Below are 26,858 nucleotides of genomic sequence, written 5' to 3' on the forward strand. Positions count from 1 at the left end.
AATCTACAAAACACCTAACCAAAACTTTTATTACGCAGTCCTATTTTTTTTTGCTCAATGTTCCATTACACATTTTACAAATTTTCACTTTTTATGCCCCGCTTCCTAATGGCAGACTTCAATAACAACAAAATCTGACTACTTTCTGTCCCCCATACCATCCCAGTTTAGAATTAACCCAGAAAATAATGAATGAACAGAAGCAGTCTCGTTTGTTTGTTGCTATAAACAACTGAGTCACACGCAGTCAAATTCACTTTAACTAGATCCAGCTGCAGTCTCGGGCAGCCAGAGGGGAAGGAGCGGGAGGGCGGTACGAGAACAGGGCGCGGCCTGGCCAGAGGAACCACGCCCTACGCCAGCTCTGTCCTGCACGCGCGACCGTGACCACAAAACAGAGCCAGTGGCCAGGGCAGCCCGGGACAGGGGCAGCGGCCGGAAGTGCGGCCTGCCGGGGGCGGGGAAACGAGGCAAAACCGGGAGCCCCGGACGGGCGGCCTATCAGAAGCGACGGTCCCAGCGGAGAGGGCGGAAGAGAAGAAAGCCAGTTCCGGACGCGGCCGCGCCGCCATCTGTCACCTCAGCTCCGGCACCAGCAGCCCGTCGCCCAGTCCTGCCACCTGTCTCCTCGGCGGAGGCTGCTTCCCGGTCCTGCCACCTGTCTTCCCTGTTCTCGTCTCTGGCTTCTTTTCCAACATGGATCTGGTCGGAGTGGCATCGCCTGAGCCCGGGCCCGCAGCGGCCTGGGGACCCAGCAAGGTGAGTGGCGGTCGCGGCTGACGCACCTGCCTTGGTCACCCGGGCTGGCCCTCCCGGAATGCTCGGAGAGGGTGACAGGCACGGAGACGGCTCCACGGGCGACTGGGGAAGTTCTGAGCGGGACCCCTGCGACCTCGGACGGTGGGGACGGGGGGCGGCGCTGCCAGGGTGGGATGGGGGAGGCTAGGAGGGTGGCCGGGTCTGCCAGTGGCCACTCTCGGCGGTTTGGTCTCTCTCCAGATCTGCACCTTGATTTGTGAACCTCGGTAGCAAATATTTGGCTGGGCTGACTTAGAAACTCTGACGTTTGAGAGAAAACAAGCACTATCTTGTTTGTCACGGGCCAAGTGAGTCAGCCCGAATACTGCACAGAAAGCCCGACCGAGGAAAGGCCATTTAGGCAGCTGTTTCCTTAGGTTGACAAATGCGGTTATTCCCCCTTAGTCAGTTTCTTGGTTTTGAAGTAGTAAATAAATGGTAAATCCAGGCGCACCTTCCTCCGTCACACTAATACTCGCGTACACTGCGTACTGTCAAAGCGGTTATGAATTCTCATTATCTGTCTGGGCTTTAACGTTTAAGCTTTTTCCTGTAGTGGCCAACTATTACGTTTATTTCACGTTTGATTTCTGGTTTTCAGACTGCTCCTCTGCATGATAGTTTCATCAGAAGGAGGAAAAGACTCTTCTGCCGCTTTGTTGAGGATTTGCTTGAAAGCAAGAGTGCTTCAGTTGGGATGTTGTGTTCCTCAAATTAAGGTTGTGAAGGAATCCAACTTTTATAGCTTCTTAATTGTTTTTCACATGCTGTCACGGAATATTTGTTCCGTGTAGAGGGTCACTCGGTTTATTAGATCTTTAGGCTAGGTCTTAACAGAGCAAGGGGAAATAATTAGCTATTCAGAAAAGTATGAAAGTTTAATTAAAGTTAATTTTATGAAAGTTCTGATACAACTGCAGGGAGAATTAAGAGAATCCACTGGCAGATGTGGTTACATCTACATGTTTTTTTGTGTAATTTTTTTCTACTAAGCCGTGTTGACAAGGCCAAGATCAGTAGACATAAAAAGACAAAATCAGTAGCCTAATACAAATAAATGTGTACTTTACATGTTAAATTCCTCCACTTAAGCACCTAATGGCTGATAAAAATGCCAAATGAGACAAACTTTGCTCAGAATACATAATGTCAGAACAAATTTCATTTAGAAAACTAATTCAGTAATAAAATGTTATCATATTTTCATTTATGGATACATCATCAGAAATAGAAAGTTTCAGTGTCATCATTCAACAAAAAAAATAATCCTGGGGTTTATTGATGTTCTGCTGAGAAGACAGCATTTTCACAGGGTAAAAATTAGATGCTGCAGGTATTTCTTAATCCTCTCCTCCTCTAACTGTTTGGAAGACCTAAGTAATTACAGAAAGCTTAGTGGAGGAGGTAGAGATTTGAGGAAGGTCTTGAAAAATGGAAAAAATGTCAAAGGCCAGCAATTCCCAAAACTGTTTGGTTAGGACCAATTTACACTCTTAAAAATCATTGAGAACCCCAAAGAATTTTTGTTTATATTGGTTACATCTATTGATATTTGTTACATCAGAAATTAAAACAGACATACGAAAGTTTTTATTAAGTGATATAAAAGTTGTTATGTGTTAATACAAACAGCATTTTTATATGTAACCTCTCCCTTCATTTTCCAAAACAAACAAAAATTAGTGGTATAGTATTGTTTTGTATTTTTGCAAATCTCTTTAATATCTGACTTAATAGGAGACCTTTTTTCTTTTACTCTGTTGTATATGCTTTAGTTGAAGCATATGAAGAAATTATGTTCTTACAGATGTGTAGATTATAGCAGGTATAATCAAAGATGGCTAACGAGCACATAGATGTACTGAGAACAAACTGAATTAATCTCTAAAAATGCACATTTAGGGGCGCCTGGGTGGCTCAGTCAGTTAAGCATCCTCACTTCGGTTCAAGTCATGATCTTGTAGTTTATGAGTTCAAGCCCAGCACTGGGCTCTCTGCTGACAGCACAGGACCTGCTTCGGATCCTCTGTCTCTCTTTCTGTCCCAACCCTGCTTCTGTGCACTCTCTCGCACACTCTCTCGCGTGAAAATAAATATGCATTAAAAAAAAATCTTAAAATAAAAATGCACATTTATATCCTAAACCTACTACCTTAGAAAATTTTGGAAAATGCAAGAATATACAAGTACACATTCCAGGAGCCATCAGAGTGATATTACCATATCTGATGTAGACTGGAAAACTCCCCTCTACACTCTTTATTTGAGAGAGAGGGAGGGAGAGGGAGAGAAGAGAGAGGAAGAGGGGCAGAAGGCGAGAGAGAGAGAGAGAGGGAGAGAGAGAGAGAATCTCAAGCAGCCTCCACACTCAGCACAGAGCCAGACTCAGGGCTCCCATCTCACGACACTGGGACAGCGACCTGAGCTGAAATAGAGTCAGACATTCAACCGACTGAACCACTTAGGCCCCCCTCCACTCCATGCTTGAGAGGGTAAGAGTGGAAAAGACAAAGAATGTCTTAGTACAAAATAATTTTAATCTCACAGACACCCTGAAAGAGTCTTGGGGACCCCTCCCCCCGGGTCTTGGGGGTGCCAGTTATAAAATGCCTAACTGGTATTATAGACAAAGAATTTTTAATGGATAGTCCAAGGGAGAATTGGCAAACTGTAGGTAAAAGTGAGGAAATGTGTAGCTCTGTTGGAAAGAGAACTGTGAAAAATTAATTCATGGGGCTCTTGAAAACTGTCAAGTTCATCAAAAACAAAGTCTGAGAAACTCCCAGCCGAAGAGTCATGCTGACTAGATGTTATATGGTGTGCTGGCTTGATTAACGATCCTGAAATAGAAGGACGTTACAGAAAAACTAAGAAAATCTGAATAAAGTATGCACTTCAGTTAATAATAATCAAGTATATAAATATTGGTCTATTAATTATGGCAAATGTACAATACCAATACAGGGGAAGCTGGGTATGGGATATTTGGGAACTCTATGCCATCTTTGCAATTTTTCTGTAAATCTAAAAGTACTCTAACGTTAAAAGTTAAAAAAAAATTAATGTTGTATAAACTCAGATGATGTTTTCCATAGACCCTTGTCTTTAGAAGTAAAATTACCACTTAAATGTTCTATCTAGATTGTATCTCTTAGTTGCATGGGCAAAAAAGAGACCTTCCTATGGGTTATGATTCTCTTGGCTTGCTTCAAGTTGAGAATTGAATTTTTTGTTATTACGTGCCTCCTTCATGTTTGCTGTTTTTTATTTACTTGATTCTTCCCCACAGTTGTCTGCAGGATGAGCAGCTAGGGGTGCATCTTTGTGAGCTAGAAGGAAATGGGGATAATTTCCTTCTACTCTGCAGCCATCCTGGTGTTGAAGAATGTGGTAGTTATAAAGAACTCCACAGAGCAGTGGTGGGTTTCCTAGAGGAGAGGAAAACCGGTCTAGTCTCAGGGGCCTTCAGCAAACAGGAAAGAAAGAATCAGAGAGCTGGTTAAGGCCTTGATAGATGTCATGTTTAGAGCAGAATGACTATAACTAGGAAAGGTTGTGTGGGGTTTCTCATCAGATCTTGATGCTGTGGGGAGTTTATGTTGATGAAGGGAATAATGGGAAAGGACATTGGATAGTGACGGTGCAGCAAGATTATGGAGGGCTTTTTCTCTCTATCTCTGTAAATTTATTATTATTATTATTATTGTTATTAATTTTACAAAGTTTCTCTATTCACAGAGGGTGTTTGATTTATCAAGGAGTTGCAAGATGATGACAGAGGATTCCTCTCTATACACCCTGTGGTGCCCATGCATAGGAGGAGCCCCCAGTAAATTATCAGAGGCTCCCTTGAGATGATGAACCTCTTGTGCCTGTGGAGGACTGCCCCCTGTCTGGCAGCTGTCCCTCACACAGCCCAAAAATTTTTATGGAGGCCTTTTGACTGCTAGTTTGAGGAATTTGGATTTGAGGAATTTGGGCAACCTTTGTGAAGCCTTATTTACCTTTACCCATGGAAGTTGCCCTGGTGTGGGTCAGCCCAGCTGAGCTGGTCAGTAGAGGTACAAGGAAGGGGAGTACAGCTCGAGAGTACAAGGCTTCAAGGAGCAAGATCAGTAGGAGTGGGCAATTAGGATATCTTGGTGCTCTGTGGTCTCTATGTGTTTCTTTTTCTGGTTCAGTATCTTTTGGGTGTAAGTCAGTCTCTGCCTCAAAATAAAGTCACCCCCTGTCGGTATTGCCTCCTCTGAGAAATTGTCAGATAATACGTTGTTTAACATCTTATAAAATTAATTGCTGACAAACAGAAGCACCAGAAGTGGCTAGCCAGAGGGGCCGATTTCAAGATGGAGAAAGGGATGTTAGAATAGTAGAGATGTAGAAAGGTATCACACCTCTACAGCCTGGGGACAGCCTGGCAGTTCTATGAAATATTTCCAGTGGTTTTTTTTTTTTTTGGCATGTGTTATTCAGTGAATACCTGAGTGTCTCTTTATGTCTGAAGCTCTATGCTGGGCTCTGAGAATGAGAAGACCCTGCCCTTCAAGGGGCTCATGTTGTATTGTGGCTGATACATTAATACAGTCATTGGTCCTGACCTACAGTGTGTGCACAGTAGTATGGGAACACAAAGGCAAGGATCTGGTTTTGTCTGATGAAATTGAAAGAGCCTTATGGAGTTGGTGACAATTGGGGGAAAATAGAGAAGGAGGAAAATATACCGAGAGGAGCATGTGTGAAGGTATGGAGGGGTGAAAGTATGCCATAATTAGCACATGCTTATTGTTATTAGAGCATAGGGTAGGTAAGAGTTGAGACTGGAAAGATAAAGTAGGTCAAATTGTGAAGAGCATTCCTCATTGAGGAATTTGGATTTCCTACTGCAGGCAGTACAGAGGTTTGCTTCTCACATTCCAACACAGGGTGATTAGGGAAGCAGTATAGCAAAATACTGAGGACGGCTTCTTAAGTTCAAAATCTGCCTTAGTTCAAATCTCAGCACTTCCATCTGCAGTGTTATTTGGGGTTAAAAAAAACATTTCTGTGTCTCAGTTTCTAAATCTATAAAATGGGGGTGATGTTGTAATTATGCAGTTGCTGTGTCTCAAATAATCTATGTAAGTTATGCATATTAGGCAAGTGATTCACATACAGTGAATATTCCAATGTTGTCTGTGATTCTGCTGTTAGTCATTGCAAAATGTGGTTGACAGATCTGAGTTAGAGGATACAATCATTTACCTTTTGGAACCTGGACTTTGAAACTGATCAGACTAGGCATTTCTAGGTTAGGGGGCAGCATTATGTATTCTACCTAGTGGATTCAGAAGGAAGTCAGCAGAAGTCATGTGGCAAAGAGAGAGCTGTATTCTCCAGATTACAGAAAACTTCAAGATTCCAGACTTCAAAATCCTCACCAGGAGAGTGCTCAATTGCTGATAAGATCTGAGTGAGTGAAAGTCACACCAGACCTTGAGGAAGCCTCCTTTATTCTGTCCACATCTGGCTTTATGTAAGGCTGAAATAATTCTGCAGTAGGCTAACATAGGTATGTGCTGGGAGCCTGCTGCATCTCATTAATCTCAGGATAAGGCTCGATAAAACTTGATTCTGATTCACCTAGGCAGAAATAGGTATCTATCACCTGTTAGAGCTTTACCCTAACAACCTGAACCAATTCCTGAATCTCAATGTTAACCAATTCCTGAACCTGAACAAGGGTCATAGGCCAGCTGGAGGACCTAAACTTGATTTGAAAGTGTTGTGGCTAAAACAAATATCCATCATATGCTATATCCTAATTTAGACACTTGGCAGTAGTTAAGGGGTAAGTTTGGACTTCATCCTAAAGGCAGTGGGAAACATTAGAACAATCAAGAGCTGTAAGTAAGGAAACTCAACTAATCAAATCTGCATTTTAGAAAAGCCATTGTGCTGTGGTATGGAAAATGGAAACAAGCAGGACTAGAAGCAGAAAGATTAGTTAGGACTCTCTTAGAGTAGCCTGGTGATGGGTGGGTGATGCCTTGGAGTAGAATCTCAGAAGGAAGACAGAGAAAGCTGGGCCAGTTCAAGAGAGATTTAGGCATGTTATTCAATATTAGTGGTTTAATCACTAGATTATCAAATGTGATCATTTGCCGCTAAGTAAAGCTTACCTTCTCAAAAATGAGGAATTGTAAGATAAACTTATGGTTTGTATTTCAAGAGGGCTGAGATAGTGATGTCATTGAGAAAGGCCAACTTGCTGATTGTCCAAGAAGAGTTTCACAGGATATTGCTTTGTTGCAGTGGTATTGTTTCAAGACTGCTTCTCAGTTTTTATAGTTCAGAAATGTAGTTTTTATTGTTTGTCATTGTTAGTTTTGTTTTAACATATCCCCAGATGTCTTGTGAGGGGCTGACACACACTTTTGACATGTAGAAGACTTACCCCTTAAATTAGAATGAGGTATAACTTCTGAGTGGGCTTTGAATTGTGCTAGTTGGTATAGTCTGTTCCTAAAAGAGAATCTACAGGGGTGTCTGGCTGGCTCAGTCAGTCGGTAAAGCATGAGATTCTTGGTCTTGGGGTTGTGGGTTTGAGCCCGCCTTAGGTGTAGAGATTACTTAAAAATAAAATCTTTAAAAAAAAGAGAGAGGAAATCTACATGGGAAGCCAGATTAAAAGCAGAAGATTATTTGATGAGCATGGAATCAGAACAAGGATGGTTATATGAACTCATTAGGTAGTGGGGTGATGCTATCATAGCCTGGTATTCTCCTCAACTAAAAAAACACACCTACCAAAAAAAAAAAAAAAAAAAAAAGGACACACCTACCAAACAGGTTAGAAAGTGCTTTTGGCAAATGTAGTTTACATTTATCCTTGATTAGGTTTGAGATGGGAGATCTTTTTACTTTTAAGATAATTTTCTCTTCTTCCTTTCTTTCTTTCTTTCAAGAGGGAGGGAGAGGGAGAGCAGGGTAGGGGCAGAGAAAGAGGGGGAGAGAGAGAACCCCAAGCATGCTCCACACCATCAGCTCAGAACCCCATGTGGGGCTCGATCCCACTAACCATGAGATCATGACCTGAGCCGAGATCAAGAGTCAGACACTTAACTGAGCCACCCAGGTGCCCCAAGATGATTTCTATAAGTAGGTAATTCTTTATTTTGGGTTGATTTTAACTAGTTTAATTCTCAAAAGATAGCCTTATTTTCAAGTTTGGAAGGTACTTTTCATTACTATGAATTAACCCCTTCTTTTTCTTTAAATAGTGTCCATGGGCTACCCCTCAAAACACAATATCTTGTTCCTTGGCTGATGTAATGAGTGAACAGCTGGCTAAAGAATTGCAGTTAGAAGAAGAAGCTGCCGCTTTTCCTGAAGTTGCGTAAGTAAAATTGACAAAGAATCTATTTTGTCTAGCGGCTTATTGTAAAGGTTTGAGGATTTGATTGTCATGGTCAGTGATTAAGAAATAACATTTTGAAAAGCAGTGCAGTAGAAAGAGCACCATACTGGGAGTCCTCCGATATTTGGGTTTTGGTTCTGATTCTATAATTAGTCGTCAGTGCTGTCTGGGGCAAATCCCTGTTTCTCTGGGTTTTAGTTATTACAATAGTTGAATCACATGATCTCCAAATTAGCAAATACTGAAGTAGGATACAGGTTTGATCAAATGTTTATAGTTTATTTTTTCATATATGCTTTCTCTCCAGAACACAGAACAAATGAATTTTGAGTCTCAGTTTGTATTTTATTATAGTCCATTTAGCTTTCTCTTGTAGCTCTCTTAATCCTAGTTAGTGCTTTCACAAGTGCCTGCCATTAGTCAGAAGGCAGCTGGACAGAAGGTGAATGATTTGGGCAAGTTTTTCCCATTGCTTCTTCAGTACAGTTTGTAACAGTGAAAAGATACTCTTCTCTCATAATCCGTTGCATCTGTTTACACAAGCACATTATATTAGTTTCTCTTGCCTTATTTTGAATAGTGTTGCTGAAGGACCATTTATTACTGGAGAAAACACTGACACTTCCAGCGACCTAATGCTGGCCCAGATGCTACAGATGGAATTTGACAGAGAATATGATGCACAGCTTAGGCGTGAAGAAAAAAAATTCAATGGAGATAGCAAAGGTACTGTGGCCCTATTAAGACAACTCCATTGTGTGGCAAGAAATGCTTGTAATGTCCTCCTAAATACATCTTCAACTGTTTTTGCCTTTTTAAGTTTCCATTTCCTTTGAAAATTATCGAAAAGTGCATCCTTATGAAGACAGTGATAGCTCTGAGGATGAGGTTGACTGGCAAGACACTCGTGATGATCCCTACATACCAGGTATCGATGCTTTTATTTCCTGAGGAGTTGGGGGGTGGGTATAGGACAGGGACAGAGGAAGACTAAGATTTCCAGTGGATCCTTATATTTTACATTTCTCTTTGAATCTCATTTGTAACTTATTATTAGATTTAAATATCTTCTCAGACAATATTGAATGTAGCAATGTAGTCTTTGCTATTTTTACATAAACTTGGCTTGTCTTAATCGCCTTTAGCAAAACCAGTTCCTACTCCCAAAAAGGGTTTTATTGGAAAAGGAAAAGACATCACCACCAAACATGATGAAGTGGTATGTGGGAGAAAGAATACAGCCAGAATGGAAAATGTAAGTTACAGGAAGTATTCTCTGTCAATCAAGAGTTTTACTGGTATAAGTTTAAAAAAACATGGGATTCTACATAAGTACAGTATCTTAAATTTCTAAAAATATCCTTCATAAGGATGGATGTAAAGATGTTTTAGATAATAATATAGCAGTACCATGAAAACTCAGACATAATGAGAATGGATCTGAGAATAAAATTCTAAACAATATTAAGAAAACTGGTTTGATTTGTATTGATTCTAAATTTAAGAAATAGTTATTAGGAAAGTAGTCTATTTATTTTTTAGCATATTATTTTCCATAAAATAGCACCCCCCCCCCCCACCCAAGAAACAGAGAACAGTGTTGATTGGGGGATAGGAATGGGAGAGAGAAATACTTTCTATCATACTTTTTTATACTTTTTGAATTTTTTTACTTTGTGCCTGAACTATCTCTGCAAAATCAGAAATAAAATGTAATTTATAAAATAGAAAAAAGAAGAAAAATTAGCATACTTTCTCTTATAAATATTGTGGTTAATAGAAAACATTTAGACTTTAGAACACAAATACTTGTTAAGTAATCTTTATTTATTTATTTAAATTTTTCTTTTAATTTTTTTTCTACACCCAAAGTTGGGCTCGAACTCACAACCCCAAGATCAAGAGTAACACGCCACACTGACTGAGCAAGCCAGGCACCCTGTAAACTGATTATTAAATTCTAGAAATAGGCCAGACCTGACTCTAGAACAACCCTCTCCAGTAGAATTTTATTTGATAATAGAAATATTCTATATCCATGTTAACTAATAGTAACCACATTTGACAGTTGAGCACTTGAAATTTGGGTGATGCAGCTGAAGAGCTGAATTTCTAATTTAATTTTAATTTATTTAACTTAAAAAAATTTTTTTTAACATTTATTCATGTTTGAGAGACAGAGAGACAGAGAGAGACAGGGCATGCGGGGGGAAGGGGCATAGAGAGGGAGACAGAATCTGAAGCAGGCTTCAGGCTCTGAGCTGTCAGCACAGAGCTCAACGCGGGGCTCGAACTCACGAACTGCGAGATCATGACCTGAGCTGAAGTGGGACGCTCAACCGACTGAGCCACCCAGGGGCCCCTAATTTATTTAACTTTAAATTTCTACACGTGGCTAGTGGCTACCATATTGGACAGTGGCAGCTCTAGAACATAATTGTCATGGTGTGGGCGGAGCTTGCTGTATACTAACCCACTTCTCAAAAATAATTCATTATAAGATTGTATTTCTTTGGTAAGATTTGGTGTAGCCTTCAAAATATAATGTGTCTTTTGTCTAATGTAAAAGCAAGGTGCAAAGCATATGCAGAAATGCCTTAGTTTTTAGATGTGATTCAGTATTTTCTGTGCTTTTCTTAAAAAGCCTTGCTCTCTGTTGTGTTTTTTAGTGAGGTGTTTTTTTGTTTTTTGGTTTTTTTTTTTGTCTGTGATACCTATGGGTTCTGCTTTTGTAGGCTAATCACCTATTGAGTAAGAAACCTGTTCCAAGTAAAGACTGGTACTGTAGTTTTTTTTGTTATTACCATCCCAGGTTTAAAGTATTCAGATGCTAATTTTCTTCTTTCTGGCAGTTTGCACCTGGGTTTCAGGTAGGAGATGGAATTGGAATGGACTTAAAACTATCGAACCATGTTTTCAATGCTTTAAAACAACATGCCTACTCAGAAGAACGTCGGAGTGCCCGCCTGCATGAGAAAAAGGAGCATTCTACTGCGGTAAATATTCTTAATTTTTTTCTTTGATGGGAAATTCATATTAGAAAACTTCATATTTGGGGAAGAAACAAAACTTCCATGTTTGATATTTTTTCCATGCGATTGACTTTTCGAATCAGAGTTATAAATAAAACCCAAGTAGCTTTGCTGCTTGACTTTTCAGACTTGATGTAGCAGTTACTAATCACTTACTCAAAACTAACATTTTAGTGGTCATAATTAATTTGAATATGAATGTTTTAAGATTGAAAAAATTGGTTTCTGTTATACTGTGACATTTATAATAACTTAATCTCTAATGTTTTATGTTAGTGAAGATAGTATTTAATATCTTGAGAATAAAGTGATTTGTAAAAGTTAACAAAAACAATAGTAACTACACTAGCAGCTATTTAAATTTTAAAGATAAAACAAGATTTTGACTAACCTAGTGTCTGATTTTTAGTAGTTCTTTTAGATATTCACTTTCAGAGGCACTGAGTTGTAGTTGCAGAGGTGAATTGTATTTTGACAGCACACTTTTAGGAGCCTGTTATATATACATCTAGGTAAATTATAAAGGTAAAAAGTATGTTTTGAATGTTAGATACTAGAAATGGCTCAGAAAATGTTTTGTTATTACCAGTTATTTTCATTTATAGTGCTTTATCTTTTTCAGGAAAAAGCAGTTGATCCTAAGACACGTTTACTTATGTATAAAATGGTCAACTCTGGAATGTTGGAGACAATCACTGGCTGTATTAGTACAGGAAAGGAATCTGTTGTCTTTCATGCATATGGCGGGAGGTAAATGAGCAAAATGCAGTACCATCATGTCAATAAAATCTTAGCCCATTCTTCCCTGTATTAATGGATTTATACAAAAACAGTGCTACATGGCAAGCAGGGTAATGTAGAAAGCCTCTAGACAATATAAGGAGTGTACAAGGAAAAACGCAATCATCCTCATCTCACCATCCAGAAATAACCATTAACCAATTTGTATAGACTTCTTTAGTCTTTTTTCTATGTATATATATTTTCTACATTATTGTTATACTATCCCATACAGGCTGCTGTAAGTGACAGAGCAAAGTTTGCACTTGGGTTTGTCTCAAAACCCATGGTCTTTTTACTACGGGGCCCTTTCATACCAGCTTGAGTGGGGTATGCTTAGATCAGTTACTGATTCTTGCCTTTGTAACTCTGATCCTTTAAGAAATACCAACTTTAAATAATGCTTGTATCAGGGCACCTGGATGGCTCATTCAGTTAAGCGACCACCCTCGGCTCAGGTCATAATCTCGTGGTTCGTGGGTTTGAGCCCCACATTGGGCTCTGTGCTGACAGGTCAGAGCCTGGAGCCTGCTTGTGGTTCTGTGTCTCCCTCTCTGTCTGCCTCTCCCCTGCTCATGCTCTGTCTCTGTCTCTCAGAAATACATAAATTAAAAGAAAAAGAAAAAAAAATGCTTGCATCATTTAAGGAAACGTCTTGTAAAGATCTTACACTATTTAGATCTTACCCACTTCACTTTTGTTACAATGGCTTAGATGAGTCAAGAATAACATGAAGAAGGAAGATACTTTTTAAAGTGGAGCCTGTTTAGAGATTGCGCTTAAGCCAGGAATGTAAAATCATCTAGTCACTTACCATTGAAGTCAACCAACAAGGTTCACTACACGTCAGTTATTCCTTTACCTTAATAATATTTACAAACAAAAACATTAAAATAGATTACAGAATTCTAACTCTTTTTAGGTTCAGAATGTATTTACTGTGTACTTAAGGGGATTCAAATGATTATTGGTCAACTCCTTGCCTTTGCTTTTCTTAAGTATTTAATCTTCCTTTCTAGATGAGACATACATTTGTAATCACATGTTGAATTATACTGTTAAGTTTAAAAATAAAAAGGATAAAAATGAATATTAGGGTAAAATAGCTCAACATTTTCAAGCCATGCGATCTGGAGCAGATTACTAAACTTTGTTTAAAAACTGACCCTTACCTGGGCACGGGTTGGAGTTAAGCGTCCAACTCTGGATTTCAGCTCAGGTCATGATCTCATGGTTCGTGGGTTTGAGGCTTGCATTGGGCTCCATTCTGGCAATGTGGAGCCTGCTTGGGATTCTCTTCCTCTCTCTCTCTCTCCCTCTCTCTCTCTCTCTCTCTCTCTCTCTGTCTCTACCAGCTCACTCTCAAAGTAAATAAATAACTTAAAACAAAACAAAAAAAACCTGGCCCTTACCTCATAGGATTTTTGTGGTGATAAATGAGATCATAAATTTGATAATGTCTGGTATAAATCTTTTTAAAAAAAATTTTTTTTAATGTTTATTTACTTTTGAGAGAGAGAGAGAGACAGAGCATGAGTAGGGGAGGGGCAGAGAGAGAGGAAGACAGAAGCCAAAGCAGGGTCCAGGCTCTGAGCTGTCAGCACAGAGCCTGATGTGGGGCTCGAACTCACAGACTGTGAGATCATGACCTGAGTCGAAGTAGGATGCTTAACTGACTGTGCCACCCAGGTGCCCCTGGTATATATTAATCTTAATAAATAACTTATTTCTTCCTTTAAACTTCATTGCCCTCTTCCCAAGTTTTATTTCAGGGTTCCCTAAGACCAGACAAATATAAATTAATGACACAAATTAAAATGGGAGATTACTCATGGTAGAAATTAAAACTACAGAAAGGATTAAAATGAAAAGTAGCCTTCATCTTACCAACTCTCCTTACACAGGTCTTTTCTTCAAAGATAACCACTATGTTTTAACGATTTTTAGTTTAGTCTTCCAGGAATTTTTATGCATATATCCCTTAATTTGTTTATACAAAAGAGATTATATTCTGTATTCAAGATCTTAGTTTTTCAGTTAATATATCTTAGATCTTTCTAAGCTCATACCATCCCATTTTTATAGCAGTACATTACAGTGTGTTAATGGGCTTATAGCATAGCCAAGAAGAGAACATTATAGCAATAACTGTTACGGTTGATAAAAGAGAATTATGTAATAGAGTACACAGGTAGGACTATCTTTGTACATCTACCTTGGTGTGCTTTTGCAAATATATACATTTTTAAAGTTTATTTATTTTGAGAGAGCATTGAGTTAGGGAGGAACAGAGAGAGAGGGAGAGAGAGAATCCCAAGCAGGCTCCATGCTGTCAGTGCAAAGCCTGATGCAGGACTTGTTTTCATGAACCGTGAGATCATGTCCTGAGCCGAAATCAAGAGTTGGACGCTTAAAGAACTGAGCCACCCAGGCGCCCCTCTTAAGCTGAATTCTAGTTCTGAAATTGCTGGGGCAAAGACTGTATGCACTCTTTTCCCTTTTTGTTAAATAGTGGAATGCCTCATTGAATGGAGAATACCAGCTGGCTATGGTAGCAAGCAGCATATCTTTCTTTTATTTATTAAAAATTAAAAAGAATTTTTTCTTGTATGTCACACCAAAGGCCAGAAATCCTGAATTTGTGTTTATATTTTCATTTTACTGGCAGGACAAATGTGATTTCCCCTATGAGTCAGTCAAATCAAATAAGTTGTTGTACATTCTATAAACGTCAGTAGGTACCGACAGATTGCGCTGTGAGAAGGTCAATTAACTTATGCAGCAGTATGAATCTGTTTCCCTCATCCTCATTAATGCTTAGTAATATCAAACGTAATTTTTTGTCAGTGTAGAAGATGAAAAGTACTATTTTGATATTTTGGTGTGCATTTGTCTATAATTAAGGTTGTACATTTTTTGGAAGTGCTTTTATACCCATTTGTATTCCTTTTTATTGTCAACTGCTTTGTTTATCCTTTATCTATTTTCCATTATACCCAATGATAATGAATGATCTCTCTTTCTTTCTGGTAGAATTGGTATTGTAATCTGTACTTGTGCATTTGTAAGTTAGCAAAACTAGAGAGCATTTGGTTTTCTACAACTGAGAGTAAATACTTTTTTTAATATTTATTCTTGAGAGAGGGAGAGAGCAAAAGAGAGAGTGGTGTTGGGGGTGGCAGAGAGGGAGAGAGAGAATCCCAAGCAGGCTCCACGCTGTTAGCACAGAGCCTTATGTGTTTCCTTACTTAACCTTGAGATCATGACCTAAACTGAAACCAAGAGTTGGATGCTTAACTCGCTGAGCCACCTAGGTGCCCTGAGAGTAAATGCTTCTAAAGTTTTTAGTTTTCTGTGCTATGTAACAAATTACCACAGACTAGCAGCTTAAAACAACACTCATTTATCATCTCCTAGTTTCTGTTGATTGGAAGTTCCAGCGAGCGAGGCTTAGCTGGGCTTTCTGCTCAGGCTTTCTCAGGGCTACTCTGGGTGGCAGCTGGGGCTGCATTCCCTTCTGGGGCTCAGGTCCTCTTCCCTTGGCACAGTTCAGTTTATTGCCGCTGTAGCACTTAGGTCTCTATTGTTGGCTGTCAGGTAGGTAGGGGCTGCTCTCAACTTCTAGAGGTCGCTGCAGGTCCTGGTCATACCTCCCTTTCATGCAGCACAAGTGAGACTTCATACAGGATAGGAATAGTGAACAGAACAGTATCATTGCCATTCGCATTCAGGGAGGAGGTCATGATGAAGTTAGATCTCAACCTGGATTGTAAACAGTAGGCAAAACCCCATAAAAATCCAACAACAACCTGGTGTTGAGTGCAAAAAGCTAATTGCTTAATATTTACAGTATACCATCTGTTAAACTTTTAAAGTTATACAGAAAATAATATACATGGATTTTTAAACATAGATGCTTGTGTATGTGAGTATTTATATATTTTTTAGAAAGAGTAGGAAGATACTGTTCATGATGGTGATTGCCTTTGAAGAGGAATAAAGAAATAAGGAATAAAACTACCTAGGGTGGTAAACAAAAGGAACTTCAGCTTTATCTGCAATATTTAATTATTTTAAACGAATAAAAGGGCTGAAAATGGGAGGCTTGAAGTTTAGACAATGAGGAGATTGACAATGAGAATAGAAAATGTATGTTTAGAGGTAACAGGGTATAAAACCACGTAAGCAAACCGGAAACTGGTAAGGAGGACCTTAAAAGCTAGACAGAGGGATGTGTAATTTACTAAGAAACAAGGAAGTTTATGAATCTTATAAGTTAGAATCTTAGATACCTTCTGAATAGGGAATCTCCTCAATGGTATTTTTTTTTAATTTTTTTTAAACATTTATTATTGAGAGACAGAGAGACACAGAGCGTGAGCAGGGGAGGGGTAGAGAGAGGGGGAGACACAGAATCTGAAGCAGGCTGCAGGTTCTGAGCTGTCAGCACAGAGCCCGACACGGGGCTCGAACTCACAAACTGTGAGATCATGACCTGAGCCGAAATCAGTTGCCCAACCAACTGAGCCACCCACGCGCCCCTCAGTGGTATTTTTGATAGGGTCTCATCTACCTTATAGTTAAACTGTTGCAGTGACAGGGAGCTTATCTCAAAATCCAGAGGTGTTTATAACACCTTTAAACTACTGGGTATTTCTTTCTGGTATACAATCTCTAATCTGTCTCCTGAAAACTAAATCATCCATTCCCAAATATTTGTGCAGCTAACATGTGTTAGGTACTCTTCCAGGTAGTGGGGATATAGCCATGAATGGTATAAGGAAGATCTGTGAGCTGATAGGATGTACTTCCTCCCCACCCTGATCCCCTACCAAGACAGTAATAAATCAACAAAAAAACATCAAATATGTGTTATGGTAGGTAAATATGGTGACATCATAGCAACTGGTTGACTTATGTTTATTAGAACAGGAAGACTTATCTGATAGAGTGACATTTCAACTAAGATTTGAGGTGCGCCTGGGTGGCCCAGTCGGTTGTGTCCAACTTCGGCTCAGGTCATGATCTCACGGTTCATGAGTTCGAGCCCCATTGTCGGGCTTTGTGGTGACAGCTCAGAGCCTGGAGCCTGCTTCGGATTCTGTGTCTCCTCTCTCTTTGCCCCTCCCCCACTTGTGCTGTCTCTCTCTCTCTCTCTCTCTCTGTCTGTCTCTCTCAAAAGTAAGCATTAAAAACAATTTTTTTAAACTAAGATTTGAATAACATCTAGGATGCAGTATAGAGATCAGGTGGAAGAACATTCTGGACTAGAGAACAGCTAGTGCTAATGGCTTAAGACAGGCACAAACTTGGTATCTCTGAGAGCCTATAAGAAAGCCAGCATGCTGGGAGCACAGTTGTGAAGGGGAGAGAGGAAGCTGGAGAAGTAAACAGCTTAGATCAGGTAGGACCCTCTCATCCAGGGTAAAGAGCCTGCTCTTTAAGTACAGTGGGAGCCAAAGCTATGATTTGATTTTTGTTTTGAAAAATTACTCAGACTGTAGTGTGGAAAATGAATGATAAGAGGGTAAGAGAAGAAGCAGTAAGGTCCCTTAAAAAATTATTGTAGTTTGAATGAGAGAGAACAGTGGTTTTGGACTGAGGAGGTGTAGTGAAAAGAATTGGAGGCCATAGGGATGTGCTTCGAAGGTAAGAGTCAACAGTGTGTGCTGTTGGATTAGATGGGTGTGAGAGGGTACATTCTTGGCTAGAGCAGCTGGGTGGTGCCATTTACTGAGATGAGAGTGTGAAGAAAGGCAAGTTCAGGGTGCAGTTAACAAGAATTTTGTTTTGAACTTGTTAAGTTTGAGATGCCTGCTAGACATCCGAGTGATTCAAGTAGGGGTCAGGTAAATGGGCCTGAAGTTCTGGAGAGAGTCGGGATAGGGGTAGAAATGTAGGAGTTACCTGTGATAGATAATATTTAAAGCCATGGGGGCTAAATGAAATTTCCCAGGTAGAGAAGGCAGAAGGAGAAGCAGTTGGAGAACTCTGACCTTCTGAGGTTAACTGGCAGAAGAGGAATCAGCTGGGAAAATATAGTACAGAAGGAAGAGGTTGGGAGTTTGAGTTAGAGTTTATCCTCTGGAGATACAGTTCCTTTCTTTTCCAGATTAACATCCGTACACATATTTAAAGGTAAATTTTGTCTCTCTGTCCTCCTTTTTGTTTACACTGCCACCACCAGTGTTTCAAGTCTTCACTGGCTTACTATTGAGGGGCATTACATTAGCATCCTAAGTAGGTTCCACACCTCTGGACTCTTTCTGCCCCCTTCCATCTTGACCTTATCATTGACTTGATCTTCATGAAGTGTGTGAAGCCCTTGATGATTCCTCCCACCTGTGGAAATACATCCAGGCTTCTCACCCAGGCAGGCAGGGCTCTGCACACATCTGCCTCCATCTTGTCCCTTAACTCTGACTTCTTTCGTTTACTCTTTCCGGCCAAGTCTTAACTATAGTGTTTGTTATTCCTCAGACATGTCCTATGGTTTCCAACTCTGCTTGTGATAATACTGTGACAGTGCTTGTTCATATCCTACCCATCTGTTTCAGTTGCCACCTAATATCCTGCAGCCTTGCCTGGCCTTCCCAATCCAAAGTGACCTGTCCTGTTCGTGTACTTCTTGTATTGTCTCACGCCCCTCCTTGCATATTCATAGGGCAAGGACCCCTTTGCTTACCTTTTTATCTGCTAGAAGTGAAAGAGACATTTTAAAAAGCTGTTCTGTTTTGTTGCTTTTATTGAATTTTGCCTATAAACCATCCCAGGTAGATTGTAGCCTATTTTAAAGCATCTGTGTTTTTGTTGTTCCTTAAGTTTGATTCCATTGTCATTAAGAAAGGTTATTTTATTATGGGTTATTGAAAACTGGTTGGCAGTTTATTTGAAAGTGTTTTATTTAAGAAATCAAATCCTAATTATTAAGACCCCAAACTTGAAAGCTTAAAAAAACACCAAGGTTTGACATTCTTAGATGAGGTAGATCTACTTTTGTATCATAGATTTTTTATTTTGAAATTGTTTTACTTCTGAGCTGGCAACTTACACTGACTTAATTTTTTTTTTTTTCCACTTAGCATGGAAGATGAAAAGGAAGATAGTAAAGTTATACCTACAGAATGTGCCATCAAGGTATTTAAAACAACCCTTAATGAGTTTAAGAATCGTGACAAATATATTAAAGATGATTTCAGGTTTAAAGATCGCTTCAGTAAACTAAATCCACGTAAGATCATCCGCATGTGGGCAGAAAAAGAAATGCACAATCTCACAAGGTAAAGAAAATCACTGTGCTAGAAGTTATCTAGGGTAATTATGTTTCTGTATTAGGTTTACCAGCCAGGCAAAAAAAAAGTCATGCTTGCTTTTAAATTTATTTGTAGAAATTATGGAAGGCCTTGAAATTCTAGGGTTTGGTTTGGTTTGGTTTGGTTTTTTAATATTTACTCATTTTTTGAGAGACAGTGCAAGTAGGGGAGGAGCAGAGAGGGAGACACAGAATTGGAAGCAGGCTCCAGGCTCCGAGCTGTTAGCACAGAGCCCAGTGCAGGGCTTGAACTCACGAACCGTGAGATTATGACCTGAGCTGAAGTTGGACGTTCAACCAACTGAGCCATCCAGGCACCCCGAAATTCTAGTGTTTAATGAGGCTTTCTGTAAGAAAATATTACCCTGTATATAACCTGAATTCATACTTTTTTAAAAGGTTTATTTATTTATTTATTTTGAGAGAGGGAGAGAGCATGAGCAGGGGAGCGGGGGAGAGAGAGAATCCCAAGCAGGCTCCACACTGTCAGCTCAGAGCCCGATGTGGGGCTTAAACTCAAGAACCATGAGATCATGACCTGAGCTGAAACCAGGAGTCGGATGCTTAACCAACTGAGCCATCCAGGCATGCCCCAAATTCATACTTCTGGGATGAATAAGCTGTTTTCTTTTTTCTTTCCTCAGTAAAGTTTGAGGGAAACAAAGTCATTTTCTGCCTAAGACATTTTCTCATATGTCTATATGCTGTCTTTTTTCAGCTTCCAATTAAGCTTATTATAAATAATAATTGTTTCAGAAAATGTTTATTACATCTAATGTTTGTTAATTTGGTTGGGGCAGAGTCTGACCAAATTGCATTTTGTTTTAATTTATTAGACTTGTTCCTCAGTTCCCTAAGCAATTAAAGAGTTAGTTTTGTCAACCAACTAACATAGTAATAATCTTTTTCATTAATAAAACTTCTCATATCTTAATCCATTAAAAGCTTAATTTTAGTTACTTTTTTCTAGAGATGTTTACTCTCAACTGTAATTATTCATATTTATTAGTAGCAGAATTCTTCTACTTAGTATGACGTCTAAATAGGATAATTTTTTCAGAGGTGTTGCCGCCCACCAGTCTCTTTCCTACACTTCTGAGATCTCATCCCTGCCATTCTTAAAATTCTTCAACAGCCCCTATAGCCTTTAGTGTTCAAAGGCCTTTTCTGATCTGAGGCCCACCTGTAACCTCAACCCACATTGCCCTTCTTCTCATTCAAGATCATCTATGTTGATTGATACACATTCCCCAGATGGACCGTGCTCTTGAATGCCTCCATGCATTTCCAAGCTGCTTCCAGCCCTAGACCAGCATGCCCCCCACACTGTCTTAATCTAGCTAATTCCTGTTCACCTATTTCTTACACTAAGCCATCCTGATGCCACGTGCTCCTATAGCTCCTACCGACACCTCTGCCAGTGCATGTGCCACACAGCATTGTCTCCTCACCTGTCTGTGCCTTCTAGCAGTCCATGTGCTCTGTAAGGGCAGAGGCTTTGTTTTACTATCTCTGCACCTCCCACCCCCTGAGTAGAACATGGTACCAGCTCATTGCAGGCCCTTGTTAGATATTTGTTGAATAAGTGAGATATTCTCTCCTCCTAATTTTTACATCCTTAATTATTTCTTTCTGTGTAGAATGCAGAGAGCTGGAATTCCCTGTCCAACAGTTGTACTACTCAAGAAACACATTTTAGTTATGTCTTTTATTGGCCATGATCAAGTTCCAGCCCCTAAATTAAAAGAAGTAAAGCTCAGTAGTGAAGAAATGAAAGAAGCCTACTACCAAACTCTTCATGTAAGTTGTGCTTTTCACAGCATTTACATGCCACCTTTTAAAAATATTTTGTTTAAACCTTAAAAATTTCCTAAAATAGTACTATTTTAAGGTGATGTAACAAGGACAGACTGAAGTTTGTAAAGGAATATTAACATTGGAGAGTTGTCTTTATATCAATATGCTGCTGTCTTGAGTCACTTTAGAAAAATCGTAGACCTAAGGAGTCCACAAACACTCACTGGTTAGCATTAGTGACATGGAAGCATGAAGCTGTTATTCACAAAACAGTATATTAAATAGAAGTTAACGTTTCCACATTTAGCAGATGCCATGCCTCGTTAGTTTGTATGCCTTCTTGAATGTCCTAGCTCTTAACAGCTAAGAAAATGCCTGTTGTTGGGAAGTGGGTGGGGAGCAGGTTTGGCCTCATTTTAAGAATGCTGGGGACGACTGAAGACGGGAGGAAGTGGCTTCTTGAGAGTGTGCAGGTCTTAGAGTTGGAAGGCACATGTCAGGAATCTTGAAGCCATTTATTCTTCAGGACAGCAACTGAATTCATCTGATGTCCTCCCAGCTTAGGAAAATGTTACTAATACTGTTGTCATTCCTCTGTAGTTTTTTTTTTCCCTCCGATTAAGCTCTACACCCCAATGTGGAGCTTAACCTCACAACCCTGAGATCAAGAGTCACATGCTCGGCCAAATGAGCCAGTCAGTCTCCTCAATAGAGAAGCTTCTATGCATTTTATGTGGTCTCTGCACGAAGCATTACATCCTACAGTAGCTGATGTAAATATGAAAGTGTTACCAAATAATTTTTTAAGACAGAGCTAGGGAGATGATCCAACTTTCTCTGCTTCCAATAGGAAAATATTGAAAGGAAAATCACGTTCATTTTTCTGGATTCTATGGGCTGGGGAAGAGATGAAGGAATGATGTACTTTCCTATTTGATTCTAGCAAGGCTGAGAAATAAAACATTAATGTTTATTTCTACTGTCAAAAATCAGTTAACGAGTATGTAATGCCACTTAATTTGTAAGAATATCTCTTCCCTAATGTGTCTGGCGGGAAGTACTTTCTACTTTGTATAAAAAGGTGAAAAAAGTTTTCACCCACTTTTATAAAGGGAAGCGGCTTTTAGATCTTCTGGTTAGTGACCATAACATGGCTGCTTTCTTAGCCCGTGGGAATCCTGGTCTGCCCCTTGATCTCCTGACCTTGTTGTTGTCACATAGACAAGGAAATAGAGTGTCTTACTCATTCCCTCCATTGTCTTAGAGTTCCCCCACCCAGTCTTAGACTGTACAAAGTAAAGAGGAAATAGTTTTGCTTTTTCGAGAAATTATTGGTTGCCATAGACATTTTAGTTGCATAGGTAACTTAGAATTACTGCTCACACCCTAAATGTGTGCCTTGCCTCTTCACAGTTGATGCAGCAGTTATATAATGAATGTACCCTTGTACATGCCGACCTCAGTGAGTATAACATGCTGTGGCATGCTGGGAAGGTGAGTACATTTTGTTACTGTCCATACTAAATATCTTGATGTAAATTATTGAATGTATCCTGAACACATGCTCTACGTGTAAATAGGTCTGGTTGATTGACGTCAGTCAGTCGGTGGAACCAACTCATCCTCATGGCCTGGAGTTCTTGTTCCGTGACTGTAGGAATGTCTCACAGGTAAGCATGTAAACTAATATTTCTTTATAGGAGGTAACAGTTTCAAATATTTTTCTCCTAAGATAAGTCCAATGGTCATATTCTTAGAAATTGAAGGAAGGGTTTGGTTACCGACTGCTTTCAGGATAAGGATACAAAGATCAATTTGTCAGATTTCATTTTCAACAACAATTTGATTGAGTGTCTCACATTTGGGCTATTGAATTAAATTTGCAAGGGAGTAAGTTTTTATTTTGACTACAGATATTTAAGCAGTCAAGTAGATCTTTAATACATGCACAGTGCTTTAAGTGAAGCTGGTATTAGTAAGCCTACATGTTGACTGCCAGTGTTACTACCATTAAAAGGAGAGTAGTCATCTTAGTGGCACTGTCTGATCACTATGAGGTAAACAGATTCACGAAAGTAAAACTCCGTAATCATACATTTGGGTCACGTTTATTTGCTGTTTCTAAGGGAAACTAATTGTTAGCCGCAGATTCAGATAAGAATGGTCTTTCTAAATGATAGAATAACTTCATATTGGAAATAATTTCTGAACCTACTTGAAGATTTTAATTCATGGATGGGATTTAGTGAATATTTTGAGTCTACACATTCAAAGCAATGCCACCCAATTTTATATATACTGCTCGTTTATAGCTATGGAAGGTGTATTGTGACAAACTAAATCCAGAAGGCAGCCTGCATGTGTACGAGAGGACAAAAAGCAAGTAGAACCTGAGCAACATAGTTAAACTTGAAATGGGGAAATCTGTGGTTTGAAAACTATGGAAGGGGGGCACCTGGGTGGCTTAGTCGGTTAAACATCCAATTCTTGATTCCGGCTCAAGTCGTGATCTCACGGTTTGTGAGTTTGAGCCCCATGCCGGACTCTGCGCTGACAGCAAAGAGCCTGCTTATGATTCTGTGTCTCCCTCTGTCTGTGCCCTTCCCCTGGTTGTGTGTGCCCTCTCTCTCTCCCTCTCACTCTTTTTCTCTCTCTCAAATAAACTTTAAAAAAATTATGGAAGGGACGCCTGGGTGGCTAAGTCAGTTAAGCATCCGACTTCAACTCAGGTCACGATCTCATGGTTTGTGAGTTCGAGCCCCACATCGGGCTCTGTGCTGACAGCTTGGAGCCTGGAGCCTGCTACGGATTCTGTGTCTCCTTCTGTCTCTGCCCTTCCCCTGCTTGTGCTCTCTCTCTCTCTCAAAAATTAATAAACATTAAAAAAAAATTTTTTTAATTATGGAAGGAATTCATTGGCATCTTACAAGTACACTCTTCCCTGTGTTTTGTTTCCAAGGGAGCCTTGCTATAACATCTCCTACTGATTTATATTTCTTTACTAGTTTTTCCAGAAAGGAGGAGTAAAAGAAGCCCTTGGTGAACGAGAACTCTTTAATGCTGTTTCAGGCTTCAACATCTCAGCAGATAATGAAGCTGATTTCTTAGCTGAGGTAAATGGTGTGCGGCTATTATTCACCTTGCTAATAAAGCATGGGATGGAGTAGATAGCTGAAACCGAGAGCTCATTTTATTCTTCTGTTTTCTCAAAAGCGAAATTAGAGATTTTTCTTTCCTTGAGATGTTTTGGTCCTTTCTGGGCTTAAAACCTAGGATAGACTTAGAGCAAAACACTTCTTCAAGGAGTTCACAGTTTGATTAAGATGGACAAATAAGATCATTTCCAGTATACCTCTGTGCCTCTATTCACAAATGAGGAGGTGGGCTGGTGGACACTCTGGGTGATACAGAAAACAGTAACACATCGTCCCGCCCTTAACTGAATATAGAAAGTTAGCAGTGGTCGCCCTTAGAAATACCCAGTAATTGAAGTATGGATCTATAGAAGCATAAAAACAAAAAACCTGCCTCCAGAGAAGTTCTCTTAAAATTGAACAAAAATTAAAAAGTGAAATAGCTAATTATTCCCGACAGTATACCAACGCAGAGAATGATTATGGAGTCTGTTGCAGAACTCCTTAGGTATTTGAATTTGGCCAAGCTGTGCTGGAACATAAGGGCAGAGGAGAAGTAACAGGAAGATGGTATAGCTGACATCTAGCACAGTACAGTTGCTCAGTAAGTAGGAGTTACACTATTGTTGAACCAACATTGGAATTTCCTTTTTCTTGTTTCCCGAAAGCTTTATAGAGTACACAGTAAGACACAGGATCCTAGTTACCAGCTTGATAAAGATACTAAGTATTAATTCAAGCAATGTAATCAAGTAAAAAAACACACATGTACGTGTCATGCTGTAGTATGTGTCACATACTGTAATTCCAATTCAAGGCCAGCGTCATTAGGAAAGACCTAGGAAGAGAAAACTGCTGGTTCAATCTGAAGTGTGGTTTCTGTGAAGTAAGATTTTGACAAATGGATTCAATGTGTTTTGTAGATAGAAGCTTTGGAGAAAATGAATGAAGATCATGTTCAGAAGAATGGAAGAAAAGCTGCTTCATTTTTGAAAGATGATGGAGGTCCACCCGTCCTGTATGATGAATAGCACCAACACCCACTGCTTTCCATTGTTTACACAGTGGTGACTGTCAGCTGCCAATGGCAAATGAAGTTATGGGTGACTTGAAATACCAAAACATGAGGAGTGTACAATGGTGCTTCTGTGCTTTTTTTCCCCCTTGTAACCCATATGCCAGATGTGTGGAATTTGTAGCTCAGCATTGGGAGAATAAAATGTCACTACCTCTCGTCTTATGAACAGGATAATATAATTCTTTAACAGCTACAGCTTATCTAGCTGAAACCAACCTGATTTTATAGGAATCGTGGCATAAAATGTTTTGATGAGAATTTTTAAAATTTAGGTAACGTTTCCAAACATGGGAGGAAAGGACAGGTGTGTTTACAAGGGAGACTTTTATTACAACGTACTTGCTTTTTTCACCTCCCCATTTTGTGTTCTATCTTCCCTCAAATATTTTATTGGCCTAAAACTAGCCCTTCTCAATTCTTTTTCCAGCTTGTGACCGTGATTCTAAAGGAAAATTTCTTCTCTTTAGTAGGTGATAGAAATGGAAATTTGGTTGTAAAATGACTGACAGAAATAGAAGTTTATTGTTACATCAGGAATATGAACTGAATTTTTCTTTTCCATATTCCTATCCAAGACAAGGCATCACAGGTCTCTGAAAGAGAGAAATATGTAAGAACTTCTTAACTATTCGGAGTTTTTAAGTTTAACTTTAAATTTTTCTACATTTAGGTGAAGTGGTTAGGGTAGAATTCATGGTGCAACTGCTCTGTGTTTATAATGAAAATGTTAATTATCCGGAACGATGGAATATAATAATTAACCATGTTTTACATATTTTAATGAAATCAGTGAAACAAAGTTCTATTTACATTTCATTCAGACTGTCTACTGACTGATTTTGAAATAGAGCAAACTAATTAGAAATATTAAATAGTCACATGTTGAAGAGTATGTATAAAATAATGTGTGCACCAAATTAACCAAGCAGTTTGAACTGGCCTCACTCAATAATTTTTAGTACTGGCTGGACGTCACTTCTTATATAAATCAAACACTATAGTTGAGAAGTACATTGGTTTTGTTAGGATTGAAGTTCATTAACTACAGTGTAATCATTCCTCCTGTTACTGAAGTCAAGTTAGTTGACTTCAAAGACCCAAACTTTTTGCTACTGAAAACCCAAACTTTCTGTCTGGTACTGGAAAGTAAAAATCTAAACATCATTCACACTTGAAAGCTTCTTTAACGTTATTTTAAGATGCCAAATATGTTCTTTCTAGAAAAATATTTATTTTTGTTTCTGTTACATAGCTTTTAACTGCATTTCAGAGAAGTGTGATTTTGGATAGACTCATTACATTTCTGAAATGTTTACTACTCTGAAACAAAGATTTAGATGAGTGGTGATTATTGGCTTTACAGAAATTTCAGAGAACTAATTTTAAAAACCATGAACCATTTAAAGAATTTTTTGTTTTGTTTTCTGACATACTCTGTTTGACAAAGAGCAGCAAACCATTGCTGTGTGGCATTCTTGGAGTGTGCTGTGAACATGCTTTTTAAGATATTAAATATGAAGAGAGCATTTTA

General features: G+C 39.2%; 1 protein-coding gene across 1 annotated transcript; it reads left to right on the forward strand.

Moving 5' to 3' along the window:
- Nucleotides 1-371: 371 nt before the first annotated feature.
- On the forward strand, nucleotides 372-26,858 carry RIOK3 (RIO kinase 3). Its single transcript, XM_043558453.1, has 13 exons — nucleotides 372-759; nucleotides 8,058-8,173; nucleotides 8,775-8,920; nucleotides 9,015-9,122; nucleotides 9,340-9,449; nucleotides 11,047-11,190; nucleotides 11,849-11,976; nucleotides 19,089-19,286; nucleotides 20,959-21,118; nucleotides 22,529-22,609; nucleotides 22,696-22,785; nucleotides 24,121-24,228; nucleotides 25,173-26,858. Exons 1-13 carry the CDS (start codon nucleotides 697-699, stop codon nucleotides 25,278-25,280), a joined length of 1,560 nt encoding a protein of 519 aa, XP_043414388.1. The 5' UTR covers nucleotides 372-696; the 3' UTR covers nucleotides 25,281-26,858.

Source organism: Prionailurus bengalensis, chromosome D3, assembly GCF_016509475.1.
Source record: "Prionailurus bengalensis isolate Pbe53 chromosome D3, Fcat_Pben_1.1_paternal_pri, whole genome shotgun sequence".
NCBI classification, from domain to species: domain Eukaryota; kingdom Metazoa; phylum Chordata; class Mammalia; order Carnivora; family Felidae; genus Prionailurus; species Prionailurus bengalensis.

Coding starts and splice junctions, on each gene's coding strand:
- RIOK3 (XM_043558453.1), top strand. CDS start 697: ATGGATCTGGTCGGAGTGGCATCGCCTGAGCCCGGGCCCGCAGCGGCC. Junction 760..8,057: donor CGGCCTGGGGACCCAGCAAG/GTGAGTGGCGGT, acceptor TTCTTTAAATAG/TGTCCATGGGCTACCCCTCA. Junction 11,191..11,848: donor AAAAGGAGCATTCTACTGCG/GTAAATATTCTT, acceptor TATCTTTTTCAG/GAAAAAGCAGTTGATCCTAA.